The following is a 16,765-nucleotide window of genomic DNA, read 5'->3' as shown; positions in this document are numbered from 1 at the left end:
GGGTGGTGGCACCTGGGAGAGAGGCTTTTTTGCTTCGTCCCACTTCTCACGCCTTTTCCTGGAAGAGCCAATAGGAGCTAGAGTTTGCGTTAACGTCATTCTTCCTAGCAACTGCTAGCTTATTCTGTACAGTACCAGGCTCTCCCTTTCCTCTAGCCTCTGGTGGCTCATCCTGGAATAGTGAAAACCCTACTTTGCGCGTCTCTCTGACCGTGGGTGGCCCGCGCAATTGGAACTTTTTCTCGACATGCAGCCCGCAAGCCCAGCTGCATCCATAGTCCTTACCCTAGCTACCTGCATTTTTGCTGTCTACCCCATAGCCGTTCAGGGGCAGGGTTCCCCGGTGCGCGTTGGGGCTGACTGTGAAGGTGAGCGGGGGTGAGACTGAACTTGCATGGCAATGGCGTTGAGCTCTAAGGACTGCAGCTGTTGCTCTCACTGCCTTCTCCCTGCTTGGCTTATGCTATAAATAACTAGGAGCAGAAGAATACAAGCGTCACCACTCGCAAAGTTTTTGTTGTTGTTTTGTTTGTTTAATCCCTTGTTTCAAAAATCATTCGTCGGGTGTACTAACCACCTTGTCGGCTTCCCAACCTTCCCACCTCCCCACCACAGACAAAAAAAAAAAGAAAAAAGAAAAAAAAACAAAAAGAAACTAACCGAGGACTGGAAATTAAATAATGGAGCTCTGAAATTATCTTATTGGTCTAATAGTGTACGTTACGCAGTCTATACATTTATTAGAGGGTTTGTCTTAGTTCGCGCTGAGAGGAAAGTGAAAGAGACAGCTAGACTTTAGTATAGATCAATTTCTTTGTCACAGTCTGCGACACTGAGAGGTAAAATGACTTGCTTGTATCCAGTTTTTCACTAGCCACGCTTCTTCTCATCTATTCCCAACGATGTCAACCTGGCAAGTCGGACCGCAATCCTGAAATGCCTCATTTCCTTTCATTGTGATATCTACATCTCTTTGCCCAGAAGAAATCTATCAGAGTACAAACTGATTCGTGCCAAAAGGAAAAAAAGAAAAATGAGCAAGGAGTGAATTAGGTGGCAAAACAAGAAGAGCTGAGAAAATTAATTTTTAAAAAGTCTTTGCTTTAGAGTGCAAAAGTTAGCTGGAGAATTAAAAGGAATCAAAGTTAGTGATTTCAGGTTAGTTTCAGCTCTAAAATTTTCTGTTTGGTGATTCCAAATATAGCTCCCCTTTCATTATTTAGTATTTACCTGGGAAAGCTTTGCCTGCTTGATTTAGTAAGGAAGCGATGCAGCTTATAATAATATAAATATACAAGAAATTGAAAATGGTACCCAGTACAGCTTGATTGTCCTGGGAAGAAAGGGGGAGATGGTGAACAGAATAACAGCTCTTAAAGGTGCCATACAATTGCTCATTTTAAGTTCTGTGTCCAACTGAAGCAAATATATTAACTGTTATTTGATTTCCCCGTGCTTAGTCAGTCACAACAATCGAGAAGCTTGGAATATAATGCAGCCACTTTATTGTAAACAAACTTTATTGTAAACAAAATTCCACAAAGGGAGGTGAAATTAATTTCACAAGGTCACAAAAGTACTATGAAGACTGAGATATGATCCTATGTCCTCTAGATTTCACAGTTTTAGGAAAGATCCATTATATCACCACTGAGTAATAAATATGACTTCTAAATGGTAGGATATATATCTATATATCTATATATCTCCCACCATGTGAGAAGCTAAAGGAGATGTAGAAATAAACTTCTTAAGGGCTAGGATTTTCATTTTTCTAAACCCAGAGTCTAACAGTGTTGGCACATAATAGACAATAAATAAACAAATAATATGAGTATAAATGAAAAAATGAATCATTTTCCTTATTCAACAAAATAATACAATTCATAAAATTCTAGAAGTAATTGCATATTTAAAAAGAATACCCTAGGGGCATCTGGGTAGCTCAGTGGATTGAAAGCCAGGCCTAGAGACAGAGGTCCTGGGTTCAAATATGACTTCAGACACTTCCCAGTTGTATGAGTCTGGGCAAGTCACTTAACTCCATTACCTCGTCTTTACAGTTCTTCTGTCATAGAACCAATACACAGTATTGATTCTAAGGCAGAAAGTAAGGGTTTTTAAAAAAGTAAAAATAAAAAGGATACTCTAATTTGTATTTGTATGTATGCCTTATGCCCTGTGTCTTTTTCTTTTTCTCTGTTCTCTATGATAGCAGAAACTGACACAATTATAGCATAGTTGATTATAATGTCAACAAATGAAACTCATGATGATATGGTAGTGAGGACATTCACATGAAAGGGGGTAACAGTAATTAAAAGGATTTAGTACATTTCCCTACTAGCTGATTACATTCATGTCCTAATACTGCTTCTTCTCTAGCCTGAGCCAAAATGGAATGAACTAATTTCAGAGATCAATGGACAAAAGTAGAACAAGTCAACAATGACTATATTAAAAATAACTATACCAGTCTTATAGTTCTTCCTCTTCTCATCTTGATTCTAATGCCTCTGTGGGGACTAATCAGGATTCTTTTAAAAAAATTAGCCACCCCTTAGGGCTGGGGCTACTATCCAGTTTTAACCTTGAGACACTTGTCAGTGGTATGGGGAATAAAATGGAGCCTATGAAAATGTTTTGAACCCTTTAATCTTTTGATTGTAATCATAAATAATTGCTTTATATTATTTTACCAAGTTTTCCCCCTCAAATTATAAAAAGAAACTTTTAGCCTTTTTCCTGTAGATGGCATTACTACATTATCTAGTTACTGTATTCTACACTTGTATAGTTTTTAGTAGTTGGACTGTGGTTAGATTTTCTAGTCTTTCTCATTCTAATAATGATTCACATTATCTAGCACTTTAAGGTATACAAAGCAATTTCTTATTACTGTAGAATTTCCTGACCAAATTTGAAGATTTTCATTCATTTATTCATTCAACAAGCATTTATATACCACTCAGCCAAGGTACTGGTAATAGGAAGACAAAAACAAAATAGCCTTTGATTGCCAAGGAGCTCACCTGTTACTGGGAAGAATACACACAAGGAAAGAAATATAAAATGTATCAAAGTAGTTGGGGGAGGAAATTGAAAGTGAGTCCCAAGGGCAGCTTGGTGGATCAGTGGATAGGGGCTAGGAAGTCCAGGGTTCAAATCTGCCCTCAGATACTTCCTACCTGTGTGACCCTCAACAAGTTACTTAACTTCCATTATCTAATCCTTACCATTCTTCTGCATTGGCACTGATACTTAGTATTGCTTCTAAGACAGAAGGTAAGGGGTTTTTTTAGAAAAAGAGAGTCCCAGAAATTGTGAGGATCAAGACAGGCCCCAAGTAGGAGGCAACCACTGAGCTAAGGCTTGAAAGAAGCTTCAAAACCACAGTTTTGAACCAGATATCTTATTGCTATATAACAGTAACCCTGCATTTTTGGAGGCAATATCAGTAGGGTAAAATCTGGCAGAAGACTCCCATAGTGCAAAGGTTTGCAATACTGTACTGACAACTTATTTTTTCTAAATGAAATGTTCACCTTGATTGACAGATGATGTCCCCAACTTTCTGTCTTACATGCTTGTCTTGTCTTGTAAATCCTCTCTTACACATTTTGATATGAAGTAGTTCAAGTGAGGAGAGTGCATTCTAGCAATATAGGATAGCTTTGGCAGAGACCTAGAGATAGTGGACCAGGTGTCATGTAGAACCACAGTAAATAGGTAGGCTGGTAAGAGGCATAGAGGATAGAGCTCTAGATTCCGAGTTAGGAAAGACATAAGTTTAAACACCATCTCAGAAACTAGCTGTGTGACTTTGGGCAAGTTTAATCTTGCAGCCTCAGTTTATTCATCTATGGAATAGGGATAAGAATAGCCCCAATGTCACCTTGTAATGTATGAAATGAGGTGATAAACATAAAGTGCTTTGCAAGACCTGAAAGTGCTATATAAATACCAGCTCTTCCTAAGAGGACCATGAAATTAATTGTAGCTTATCTACCACCAACAGACCTGTTACAAGCAGAGAATTTTATAAAGGGCTCGAAAAGATTCTCCAGATTAAATCAGCATGTACTTTAATAATGACTTCTCTGGAAATGTAGGAATAGACAGGATAGCAAAAATATGTTGGAAAAATGGCCCAAGAGGAAGAAATGAGAATACTAAAAGATATTTATGGTATTGGAGCTTCCCACCTACATATCACAACTATTTTATAAAAGAAGAAAAAAAGGTATAGGATATTCTAAAGCAATAAAAAATAATAAAAAAGAAAGAGTTTCTATTATAGGAGTCATTGAACTAGATTTGTTAGAATAAAGCCCCCAGTGCAGTATCAAATTAAAGAAAGAATAAAAAGGAGACAATCTATAGTAGGTCATTGAATCCCTTCTGGAAAATGGATAAAAGAACAGACATTGACATAGAATGTTACTTTTCGGTTAAAGAAGTTTAAAATTTAAGGTAAATTAGTCACTAGAACAAAAAGACCCAAAGAGCCTAGAAACCCTAAAACTCTTGATTTCCTTGCCAAGCAGAGAGACAGTGTCACACCAGTTTGAGTATAAATTTATTTACAAGATCTTAGGGAATAAAATGGCTGTAGGTATCACCTTACAAGCAATGATAAACAGTAGAAAGATTAAAAAGAAAAAGTTTTCAGCTTAGAAAGAGATCCAACTAGGCAAAGCTACTAAAATTGTTTTCCTTGAGTTTGACCATGTCACTCTTCTCAGTAAATTCCCAGTGACTATTACCTCGAAAAAAAATATAAAAACTCTGTTTAACATAGAAAGGCCTTCACAACATGGCTCCAACTAATCTTTCTGCCATTATTATATATTTTTCTATTTCAGTTTAACTGACCTATTTTTTGTTGTTGTTGTTGTTGTTCCTGATAGCTTAAAGTTCCCCTCCTATCTCTGACTAAAAAAAAAAATGTCATTCCTCCATGCCTGGACTGTACTCTTTCCTTATCTCCAGTTCCCAGAATCCTTATGTTCCTTCAAAGCTCAGTTTAAATGCTGCCTTCTTTTAAACTTGTCTGGATCCACGCTTCTCCCATGCCTCTTGCTAATGCCTTTCCCTCCAATTGCTTTGTATCTATTTTTTTTTTACAAATTTTATATAGATACATGTTGATCCTTCTCCAGCCTGCAAGCTAGTCAATTTTCTTCAAAGCCCAACTCAAATATCACTTTTTTACATAAGGCTTTTCCTGTTTCCCCCTTAGCTCCTGATGTACCCCACTTCCAGAAAATTAAATTTATTTTACCTTTTATTTTATGAATGTTATTCTCTTTGGCAGAATATAAGTTTCTTGAAGCCAGAGACAGTTTCATTTTAATCTTTGTATCTCCAGGATATAAATAAGGGTTTAATGAATGCTAGATGATTGATCATGGGATGGTTTATGAGAGATTTATGGACATTTAAATAGCACTAACTTAAATTATTTTATGTATTTAAACTGTGCAATGTAATGAACTCTGATGGTCAATCTTCATTTATCTGTGAAGAAGCTAGCAGACCTTCTGTTTTATAGAGGTAACCACTGAGACACACTATTAAAAATTATGTATGAGGAATCAAAACTGAAAATAGAAGCCACTCGAGTTATGAATAATCTTCATACCTCTTAATTAAGAGAAATATGTTAGCCATTTTTTTTTTTCTGTTCTAAATTTCCTTTCCAAGAACAGGGCTGCCATTAGACTTTTCCATTTTCTAAGGCTGATTTCTGTTTTGGTTCTTTCATACCTGTTGGCTCACCAGTTGAGGAAGCTACCTGGAACAGTTAGTCCATTGCTACCAATATCACAATTATATTCTACCCATTGTGATCAGTGCCACACCTGTGTTCCACCTTATCCGTGGTCCAGGATACAAGAATTATAGATATTTTTTGGAATTAAGATTTACTCTTCTGATGCTTCATCATTGGTTAGAAGCTACCTACCACAGGTCCTCAAAGGCTATGAAAGTGGAACACCATCGCTCTTTATTCAAACCTCTAGCATTAATCAGAGCAACTAATATCTCTTCAGCATGATAATCTTTAAAATTTTAAGAAACATCACATTCCACTTAAATATTTTCTTCTCCAGGCTAAATGTCATTATTTCCTTTAACTAGGCCACATATGGCATGGTTTTGAGTCACTTTCTTGCCTTTGCTATGCTTTTAAAAAATGCTATAGCTTGTTTGTTCTAAAATCTAGAACTGGACAGATTATTAGTAGTAGTATTACAGATGTGATCTGATTAGGACCTAGTATGGAAGGACTATCATTTTTACCACAGATGTACTATGTTTTCATTCATGTGACCTATTGCTACATTAGGATTTTTGATTGCCATTGCACACTTTGACACATATTGAGTTACAGTTTCATTAGATCTTTTTCTAAAGAGATTGCTTTTTAGCAATATCTCTCTTTCTATACTTGTGTAGTGTTTTTTTTTTAACCCAAATATATAACTTTATATTTATCCCTATTAAATTTAATCTTTTTAGGTTCAGGCTACTATTCCAATCTGTCAATATAAGTATGTTTTTTACAATTTAGGGCTTACCTGGAGAAACCTTCCTTCTTTTTGGCAGACTAGGTTCAAAAAGTAATCTGGTAAGTTACTAGCTAGATGCTTGAAAGGACCCAAATCCACATTTCTAACAAAGACTCTTGATATTCCTTATGTTGATTTGTCATGCACAGAATATGCGTAAGTGTATTTTTTATGGTGCATATTAATATAATTTCTTTCATTTTCATAGTATGTAAAGAATTTCTGGAAAGATTCTACAGATCCTTAATAGCCAAAGGTGTTGACTTTTCCCAGGAAATCATAGAAAATGAATTAATCAGCATTTGTTTAGATGCCAAAGGAAAAGAAAATCGTCTGGTACGGTAATTTTTCACATTTCGTTTTCACTTTCTTTACTTGCAGATTTTGTTATTTTTCAAGATGGCCTTCTGTTGTTATCTGGTCTGCATCCTTGTCTCGAATATATTCAGTTTGGCAAGCAATTATAAATTTATCTTTGAATGAAATGGAAGAAATCATATTTACAATTACTTAGGAGTCAGTTTAATTTTGCTTTCTAAACAGTTACTAATACAGTAGGCCAGCTGTTCCCATCCTTTTGGGGTATGAATATATCTTTTTAATATAAAAAATATTCAGGGTTCCCTTGCTTAGGATTTAGTTATATTTATTTATATAATACAAAATGATTGATTGAGAAAATCAAATGACAAAAATAACTTCAATTAGTGATTTGAATAGTGGTTTTAAATAAAAGTGTATTTTATTCGTCACAACAGCATCTAAATACATTTGAAATCTATATGAAGAGTCTTTATTCATCTAACTGAAAGTGTTTTTTATCATGCTAAGTTATGCTTCATGTTTTGTTGGAACTGAATAAAGATTAAAATGACAACTTTTGGTGCAGCTAGATGACATAGTGAATAGAGTTCTAGCCTTGGAGTCAGGAAGACCTGAGTGCAAATCCAGAATTAGCTACTTAAAAACTGTGTGACTCTGGGCAAGTCACTTAACCCTGTCCTCCCACCCCCCAAATGACAGTGATATACATATGAATTCAGAGATTCTCTGAAATATCTCTATAGGAATTGATGAGGGGCCTTGATTCACAAATTGTGAACCACTTTTGTAAGTCATTTAATACAGTTTTTTTAAAATAACCCTTACCATCCACCTTAGAATCAATACTGTATATTAGTTCCAAGGTAAAAGAGTGGTAAGCGATAGGCAACAGGGACTAAGTGACTTGCCCAGGGTCACACAGCTAGAAAGTGTCTGAGGCTAGATTTGAACCCAGAATCTCTCATCTCTAGGTGTGGCTCTCAATCCACTGAGCCACTCAGCTGCCCCCTTAATAAAGTTTTCAGCTCAGTGATGGATATGTTCTACTCCAGTTAAGTTGTAGGCATAATCTCCATCCTCTATCAATTCAGCTAACAGCTTTCTTAGCTGAAGGTTGTGGGATAGTTACTTGGGGTTGTGTTTATGAGATTTTATCCAGTTTGTTGGAATTTGGGCTATTTAGAACACTCCTTGGAGGAGTATACCCCAAGGATAATTCAGAGAAGATTCAGAAGGCATTCAGGCCAAATGTCTAGGAAGATTTTTTCTTTCCAAGACCTATGGCCCAATTTTCATTTTGCTTCCAGGGTCTGGTTGGGGTGTTACACAATATCTTCATTAACATTAGTCTCATTTACTGTTCTCAAAGTAAACTGAGGGTAAAGAGTAGTGTGTGAGGGGAAGAATATTTGAAGAGATCCCAATATTCCTGGACTTAGAGACCATCTGGTTTAACTCCTACATTTTACAAAGGAAGATTCAAGCCCAGAAAGATTAAGGAACTGAGAAGTACACAGGACTTGATGCCCAGCATAGCCTGAGAGCTTTTGTTGAACTAGTTGGCTTTAAAGCTGGCTTCAGTGTGAGGCTTCCTCAGGAATCCACCTTGTCTAGAGAAGGCTATCTTTTCCAGTGTGCTGAGTAAGTCTTCCCTTTATCTGATGGGGGACTTCCGATATCTATAATATTTTCTTCAGGTGATTATCCTAGAGTTAGATGTGCATCTCTTTCTCATTGACTAACTCTCAAACAAAATGGTAAATTTGATATTGTAAAGAACAACATTAGCTATATTAGAGGCCTAATTTTCTTTTCTTCTTAGATTGCCTCTTGTTCAAAATAGCTTCTATAGGCATTGACCAAAAAGTGAGAGCTCTAGCTACTATATTATTCTAATTTCATTTTCTTTAATATTATAAATAATAAATACTCTGTGTTGATTTTTTTTTAGTGCTATTATCTTGGAGCAACAAATGATGCAGCCACAAAGATCCTAAGTGAAGTCACTCGTCCAATGAGTGCCCATGTACCAGCAGTAAAGATTTGTGAGAAGTTGAAGAAGATAGACAATCAGATCTGCGAGCTTAAATATGGTATAGCTAGAGTAAAAGATATATTACGTTAGTAATTTATTACCAGTTGGCTGGAGATACTGAAGATAAATCCTTTGCTCAGATTACCTAGGAGTGTCCTTCTCTAGGTGTCCTATCTAGTTGTGTCTTCTCCTTAGAATCCTGTTCAGGTGACATTTTTTTCCATAAAGACATCGCTCTAATGCGCAGAACTGGTCATGTCATTGCTTTGCTTAAATCTTCAGGGATTCCCTATGACAGCTATTTGCATTCTTAAAAAGATAAATTTGTTTGCTTAACACTCATATCATTCCATTTTTATTTTATATTACTCTTTGCCACATGTGTTATAGTTCTGCCACACCTTACCCCATTATTCCAATTGGTATTTTTCCATGTTTGTTCATAGTGTTCCCTACAGTTGGAATTCTTATTCATTCATTTCAGTTGTGTCCAATTTCTTTGTGATCTTATTTGGTATTTTCTTGGCAAAGATATTGCAGTGGTTTGCCATTCTTTCTCCAGCTCATTTTATAGAGGAGGAAACTAAGACAAATAGGGTTCAGGGATTTGCCCAGGGTCACACAGCTAGTGTTTGAGACCAGAATTGAATTTAGGAAGATGAGTCTTTCTGATTTCAGATCCAGCACTCTATTCACTGTGTCACCCAGCTGCCCTACACTTGGAATGCTCTCTGTTAATTGAAATCTCCTACCCATTTTTATAACTCTCTCTACTTAATTTTAAATTTCATGAGCATGGGGTCAGGGCATCTCAGGATTTAATAAATCTTTGTTGAAATTTCCTAAAATGGAAGTAGAAGAGTCATCCAAAGAGAGTATAGCTCTTAAAAACCCTATTAGACAAAATTTTGCCTATTTAGTCAATCAAAAAGCAAATACTCCATGTCAGGTACTTTCTCCTATTGGGGATACAAATAAAAAAATGAAATGACCTTTGTCCTCAAGGAGTTTGTTTTCTGAATATATGTAGTTATTCAGGGCATAAAAGGTAAACCTTCCTTCTGTATGAAATCCAGCTAATTTATTAGATTTAGGTTTTTAGGGGCCAGGCTATTTTAATAAAATCAATGTTCACTTCAGGCAATAGTCTCAATTAGCAAGAAAGACAGAAAGAACAAATTATGTCATGCCAGGCTAGAAAAAAAGTTTGTTATTGTTCAATGTATTAGAACACTTAGCAAGGAGAAGTTATGGGTAATTAATTCAACAAGGTAGTTTGTAGTTCTAGAAACATTCCTTCTTTCAGAAGCATCTTCTTAGCATGGGTTAGGAATATGAATTATTTAATAAGATCTTATTCTTTTCACTGCCCGTCTTATTCTACTTATGCAAAATCTTTGAAAACTATTTTCTTCTTTTTTTTTGTTTTTGCCATCTTAAAGGATGAAATAAAGTATAGTTTTATAACAGAAAGTATCTTACCCTGGGCCTCAGGAAAATTGGGACTCATCATGTGTCTCTGACTCTGAACAAGTCTCCTCTCTTTCAACCTCAGTTTCCTTTTTGGTGAAAGGAGCCATAGATAATTCCTAAGGCTCTCTTCAGTTCTAAAATTCAGACCCCACCCCCACCCCCCAGGTTTCTAGGAGTAGGTTTTCATAGTGAAGAAGATAGAAATGTCTATAATATTGGATATTTCCTGAGACATGCAAGTTCAGGAGAAGGGCCTTAGATAATCAAGGGCAGCAGACCATGCCAGCTGTCTTGGGCAGGGGAGCACCCTGAAAAGTGTGTGGGCTACAGGTGGGGTGTGGTGGGGTGCCCATGATAATCTGCCTAATTCACAGTTTTGCCTAATGATATCTCTGACTCTTAGCTTGCTGTTACTTTGTATTGGGATTATAAAGTAAATGGTTTTAACTTCAGTGAAGTAGAGGCAGGATCCCTACATAAGCAAAACAAAGTCAATGCCCTCTTCTTAATGAGGACGAATAATTGCCTTCTAAAAAAGCCCTTGGGGAACCAGAGGAATTAGCTTGATGCCCTTACAAGTCAGTTCAGATAGGGGTTAGCCTCTCTTAGTAGATTTTCCTTTTTTTTCTTAATGTCAAACGCCAAAACTCACATACACTAAGAAGCAGAGTGCCAGGAAAAGTTGATTAATGCAAATTAATCTTCCTCTTGAAACTACTTATCTTGATATGTACATTTTTTTACATTCTTTCTTTCTGCCCATTGTTGGCAGGAAAATGGATGCTGAACCCAGCTGGGTGAGTTATCTGTTGTTGGTTCAGGCTGTGAAAAGTTGTGCCATTAGGTCAATCATCAAATAAGGAAATGTAATAGATAAAGAATTTGCTAATCCATGGATCATGAAAGAATTATTTAGTTGGGATAGTAAGCAAAGCACTTTTTTTTTTTTTGTGAAAGAGATGGAGAAGTTCTCTGAATATAAGAACCTTTTAAAGAAGAAAAAGAAATATGATACCTTTCTGAATATATTTTTGGAAGAGCCCTAATCCTTCTAATCCAACCCTGTTTAGATTCCAATTTGTTTTTATTAGAATTGGTGACGAAATCACATCATATCTCTATTTGAGAAATATTATGTATGCCCTTTTTTATTTTGGGGGGACAAGATGGCCCATAAAACTGATAAAACATACAAGGGGCCCTCAGTCCAAAATGATAATGGCAAAGTGATGGGGAGAAAGAAAGAAGATTCTATGAATCAAAGTTTTTAGACTACTGACAAATATTCATTTAATTTTTGGTGCTTGAAATATGAGCTCTTCATCCAGTAATCAATGAATGGACCTATCAGTAGAGGGACTGTCACAGTCATATTGGCATTCTTGCTATGTTAGAGGACATAAAAAATGCAGCCAAATGATTGAATAGTTCACTCATTTTCCCTAAGAGACAAAAGGAGTAGGTTTCCCTGTGTACCTGAAGTCACTTAAGGCATGTCAATTAGTGATCAATGAGGCATTGAAGCACAATTAGGGGTCACCTGTTTAGGGGTACTGAGGCAGCTATTTGTGAACCCAATAAAATAATAGGGAGGTTTATTATCTTTTCATGGAACATGTCCAAGAATTGACAGAGAACCTCCCACAGCTTGTCAGAACAGAATAATATTAACCTACTTCTCATGATTGGTGTAGGTACAAATGATACTGCCAGGAGATACCTAAAAAACATTGCCAACAATTACAAAGTCTTAAGTAATAAATTGAACAGGATGTCCATTGAAAGCAAAATATATGTAAAAAAGAAACAGATTTGGGAAATGAAGAAATAATTAAGAGATGGTAATAATAAAGAATTTTAGGACCACAGCTTAAAATATTAAAATGATGGGCTCCTTGCCAAGAATGAAGCGTACCAAAGAAAGTCTGGCAAGAAGATTTTAGTTTGTTGTCATACAAATCTAATCAAAATGGCATTCACTGAAAAAGGGTAAGGTAGGAAGAAAAATGTTTCATGCATGCCCACAAAGACATCTACCATAAAGATTAGTTATAATATGGAAAGAAGAATGATAGTTAACCTAGAAATTAATAGGAAACAAAATGATAATGGTTAATAATTGCTAACATCTACCTAGTACTTACTATTTGCCAGGCACTATATTAAGTGCTTTATCATTTGATTCTCACAAAACAGTGGAACAGTGGGAAGCACTATTATTATCCCCATTATGTAGATATGGAAATTGAGATAAACAAAGATTAAATGACTTAAATAGGGTCACACATGTCTGGGAGTGGATTTGAATTCAAGTCTTCTTAAGTCCAGGCTCAGTGATCTTTCCAAAGTACTACCTATCTTCCCTGAAATTCCCAAAAATCCAAGAAAGGAGCCAGTATTAACTGTTAACATAAAAATTCAAGTAAAAGGCAAGAGGAACTAGCAACTCTACACAAGGAATCTAATCTGACCTTGAACCTTGGCAATCTGTTCTCTCAAAATCCAAGGTATATGTCAGCTTATACAGTATTGGTTCCAAGGCAGAAGCGTGGTAAGGGCTAGGCAATGGAGGTAAAGTAACTTGTCTAGGATCGCACAGCTGGGAAGTGTCTGAGGCAAGATTTGAACCTAAGACCTCCTGTCTCTAGGCCTGACTCTCAATACACTGAACTACCTTAGCTGCCCCCTCAGTCACACATTTTAAATGGAATAGTCACTCTCTGCTCCACTCTCCCAACAAAATTCTCTCTCTCTCTCTCTCTCTCTCTCTCTCTCTCTCTCTCTCTCTCTCTCTCTCTCTCTCTCTTCTCTTTTTGGTCCCAGCAACCATTTCTTCCCTGTTAGTGAGAGTGTTGGTCAACCATATCTCAAAATCATGAACAAGTGGATTGGAGAAGGGCAAATGTCCTGTTTTTTAAAAAAAGGAGAGTGGTTAATAGAGTATTTCAAGCTGTCCTTGTGAAGAAAGTTATATATATATATATATATATATATATATATATATATATACACATAGCCTAGATGAACTTTGAACTGGTTAAATATGTGCTCAAAAGTAGTCAATAATAATTTGTTGTCAACTTGGAAGAATGTTTCCAATGGGGATTTTGAGGGATCTATGCTTGATCTATGTTATTTATCCAGGGCCCATATAAAAACATACTGGAACATACTGGAAAACTGTCAAGATCCAGAAAAATCTTGATAGAATAAAATGTTGGGATGAGTTAATATGATGAAATTTGATCAGGATAATTTTTGCTTTATATTTGGGTTCAAAATTCAATGTGGCATATATAATTATGAAGTAGAAGAATTGCTAATGTACCAGAAATTTAGAGTGAATGAAATCGATCTTTATGACTTTCTATAGAGACACTCAGATTTGGTGACTACCTAGAAGCAGGAATGGAGAAATGAGATCATAGGGGATTATCCAAGGTTGAGAACTAGGAAACTAGAAAAAGTAGAGTCTTAAGGGCAAGATAGTGTTTGACTTTTCCACATACTTAACAAATGATATCTTGTTACAGTTATTTGTCAGTCAGTCAGTAAAGTTTAAACTCCTACTATGTACCAGACACTGTGTTGGATATACAGAATTTGTATATGCCTTATTCTTTTACCAGAATGTAAACCACATCTAGTTTTATCTTAGTATACCCCAAATTTAGCATAGCTCAATGTGCAATTCTGAGTCAGTACAGGGACTAAATATAGCTCAGAGACTGGATATGGATTATTACCATTGTTGAGGATGTGTTTTCCTTTTTCTCCATTCCCCCCTTGAATACTCCTTGCTTTAGCACAATAATAAGGGATATACCTTACCTCAAAGGGGTCTGTAATCCTTTGATTATTTTATTTTTCAGAAAAGAAGTTGGATTTAGAATCAGTGGATCTGTCGAAGATGAGAGTAGCAGAGCTGAAAAAGATTCTGAGCAGTTGGGGAGAAGAGTGCAAAGCATGCATAGAAAAAACAGACTTAGTAGATCTCATTAAAAAGTTGGCACCCAAGTACACTTCTGCGAATCCAAGATCAGAACTTTGATCGAAGTTTCAACAAAGTGGCTACATTAGCACATCATCAAGAAAATTACCTTTCTGGCCTTAAAGAATGTAAGCAGGCAGTGTATGACAAAGGCATCATATTGGTTTGTCCTGTTCTCAAAATACGTTACTTGTCTTTATGAGTAATTCTACTGTATTATATTTACTGTGAATACAAATGTCACGTTCCTTCCAAAGATAGCAAAGTGTTTGACTTATTTTCCCCCTCTCACAACTTTTTTTTTTAAGCCTTACCTTCTGTCCCCGAATCAATGCTATGTATCAGTTCATCACAAGACAGTTTTATAGTCAAGAATTTCACAAATACCAAGTGTCCTTACATTTAAAATCCAAACATATATATGTTTGGCTATATTTCATCTCCAAAGTAGCAGATTTGGAGGAGCTGCTATAAAATTGTTTTCTCCAGCTAATTTTGTTACATTTCTTAATCTGTTTGTCAAATCAAAGAGGCCTACAACAGTGAAAGGAAAATAAATGTCTAGGTTGGATACAGTAACAAGATTGGGGAAAATGAATCAATATTTGTCTTATTCACAGAACCGTATATCCCTTGTTTGTTCTTCATGGTCACTACTTACGATATATTTTTAAAATCCACAGCATATGTGTCTTGGTAATTCAATGATTTCAAAATACAAATGATGTTCACCTCAAATCCTGTGTACATTTTTTTTTATAAATACTTCCCATTCATTCCCATTTTCAATAACAGGAATATCAGTAGCCATGACAATACATTGAAATACCATTCAAAAAACTATTTAGGGTACTAAGGAGCAACATGAAGAATTTTTAAAAGTTCAGTTGACAAGAGGCCTGCATTTGCTGCTTGTGTTTTGAAACTGATTTTGAACCATAGCCGCAAGAACTCCTACTATCAAAATTATATTTAAGATGGTGTGAAAGTGAAGTCCTCTTTCAATATGTAAGGTTAATAACTTTCAAAAACATTCTTGGCACCTGCCTTAAATGCTTGCAGGACAATAATATTGTGCAGATCTTTAAATTATTAGTGAGAAACTTGAATGATCAGTTTTAAACTTAAATTGAGATCTAGTTTGAGAATTCTCCAGGTGTCATATCTGGGATCTATGATTTTACTTGATTAGTCTGTCTGTGCGTAGACCTAATAGTAAGGAGACCTGGGTTCTACACCTAGCTCTAACCAGTTCGGACAAGCCACTGACCTTTTCTGGACCTCAGTTTCTTCAATTGTAACATGTGCCTTTACAAAAGAATTTGCAAAAGGTCTCTTCCAACTCTAAAACTCTACAAAAAGCATTGAAAGGCCCTGGGTTTTCTTTTACAACAATAATGTAACAATTTGTTGATCCCTGAAAGAACTATTGCGCCTTTCTCTATATGAAACATATTCTGTTGTCCACAATCTCATGGACTGAAGTTATTCTACAGATGCCATTGTGTCTAATATTAAGCACTATTACTAAAAGGATAATATTAAACATTGCAATTTTAAAGCAAAACTAATTGAAGTTTTTGTAAATAAATTTTTGACAGAAAAAACCACTTAGCAAGATGGTGCATTGAATTTTTTAAATTTTTTTAAAGCATTCCTGTTCCTGAGTTTTAATTCAGGGCAACACCCTTACATAGCAGTAAATTAAATATGGAATAAAATAGCATATTCTTTCAAAAATGTTTTCTTATGTTAATCTATTCCTTGTATTACCTTTTCCCCACTCCCAATGAGCAGTTTCAAAAAATAAAGCCCTCCATGCATAACTGTCTAGTCCAGCAGAACAAGTTCCTACATTGGTTATGCTTAGGCCTACTTGGAGGCATAAGCTTCTAAATGCCATTTTATGAATGCTAGTATATGAAATCTTACTCAGAATATTTAAATGTCAGCATAAAGATAAGAAAATTATGGTATAATTGCCAAATGAAATTGAAGTTAGTAGATTCATCACACACAATGGTTTCAAAAGCCTTATGGGATTGAAAAATTATCAAGGAACTCCCCCCCCCCCCCAACTCATTTATTTAATGCAAGTTCTTTTGGGGATCTACTATGCACTTAGTTCTTGTCTATACTCTCACAGGGGCTGGGAAAGTAGAAAGTAAGCTGTTCAGACTGAAATTATCCTTTGTGTTCTTATTCCCGTTTCTAGAGACAAATGAATTCTCTAATTAGGAAGTATGCAAGATTTCAGTTATTTTTCTTCAGTTGTTTCCAACTCTTTGTAACCCCATTTTGGAATTTCTTGGCAGAGATCCTGGAGTGGTTCTCCATCTCCTTCTCCAGCTCATTTTACAGATGAGG

The 16,765-nt window shown here is 35.8% G+C and overlaps 1 protein-coding gene across 1 annotated transcript; it reads left to right on the top strand.

Moving 5' to 3' along the window:
• Nucleotides 1-2: 2 nt before the first annotated feature.
• CDNF (cerebral dopamine neurotrophic factor) lies at nucleotides 3-16,070 on the top strand. The gene is made up of 4 exons (XM_001368905.4): nucleotides 3-368; nucleotides 6,784-6,911; nucleotides 8,851-8,992; nucleotides 14,280-16,070. The coding sequence occupies exons 1-4, from the start codon at nucleotides 248-250 to the stop codon at nucleotides 14,456-14,458; spliced, it is 570 nt and encodes a 189-aa protein (XP_001368942.1). The 5' UTR covers nucleotides 3-247; the 3' UTR covers nucleotides 14,459-16,070.
• Nucleotides 16,071-16,765: the final 695 nt, after the last annotated feature.

Source organism: Monodelphis domestica, chromosome 5, assembly GCF_027887165.1.
Source record: "Monodelphis domestica isolate mMonDom1 chromosome 5, mMonDom1.pri, whole genome shotgun sequence".
NCBI lineage: Eukaryota > Metazoa > Chordata > Mammalia > Didelphimorphia > Didelphidae > Monodelphis > Monodelphis domestica.
Note: the sequence above shows the minus strand (reverse complement) of the source record. Positions and strands in the feature narration are given on the sequence as shown.

Bases quoted from the DNA above. Each gene is read 5' to 3' on its own strand.
- CDNF (XM_001368905.4), top strand. From the start codon at position 248: ATGCAGCCCGCAAGCCCAGCTGCATCCATAGTCCTTACCCTAGCTACC. The intron at 369-6,783 runs GTGAGCGGGGGT...TCATTTTCATAG, and splicing joins CGTTGGGGCTGACTGTGAAG to TATGTAAAGAATTTCTGGAA. The intron at 6,912-8,850 runs GTACGGTAATTT...ATTTTTTTTTAG, and splicing joins AAGGAAAAGAAAATCGTCTG to TGCTATTATCTTGGAGCAAC.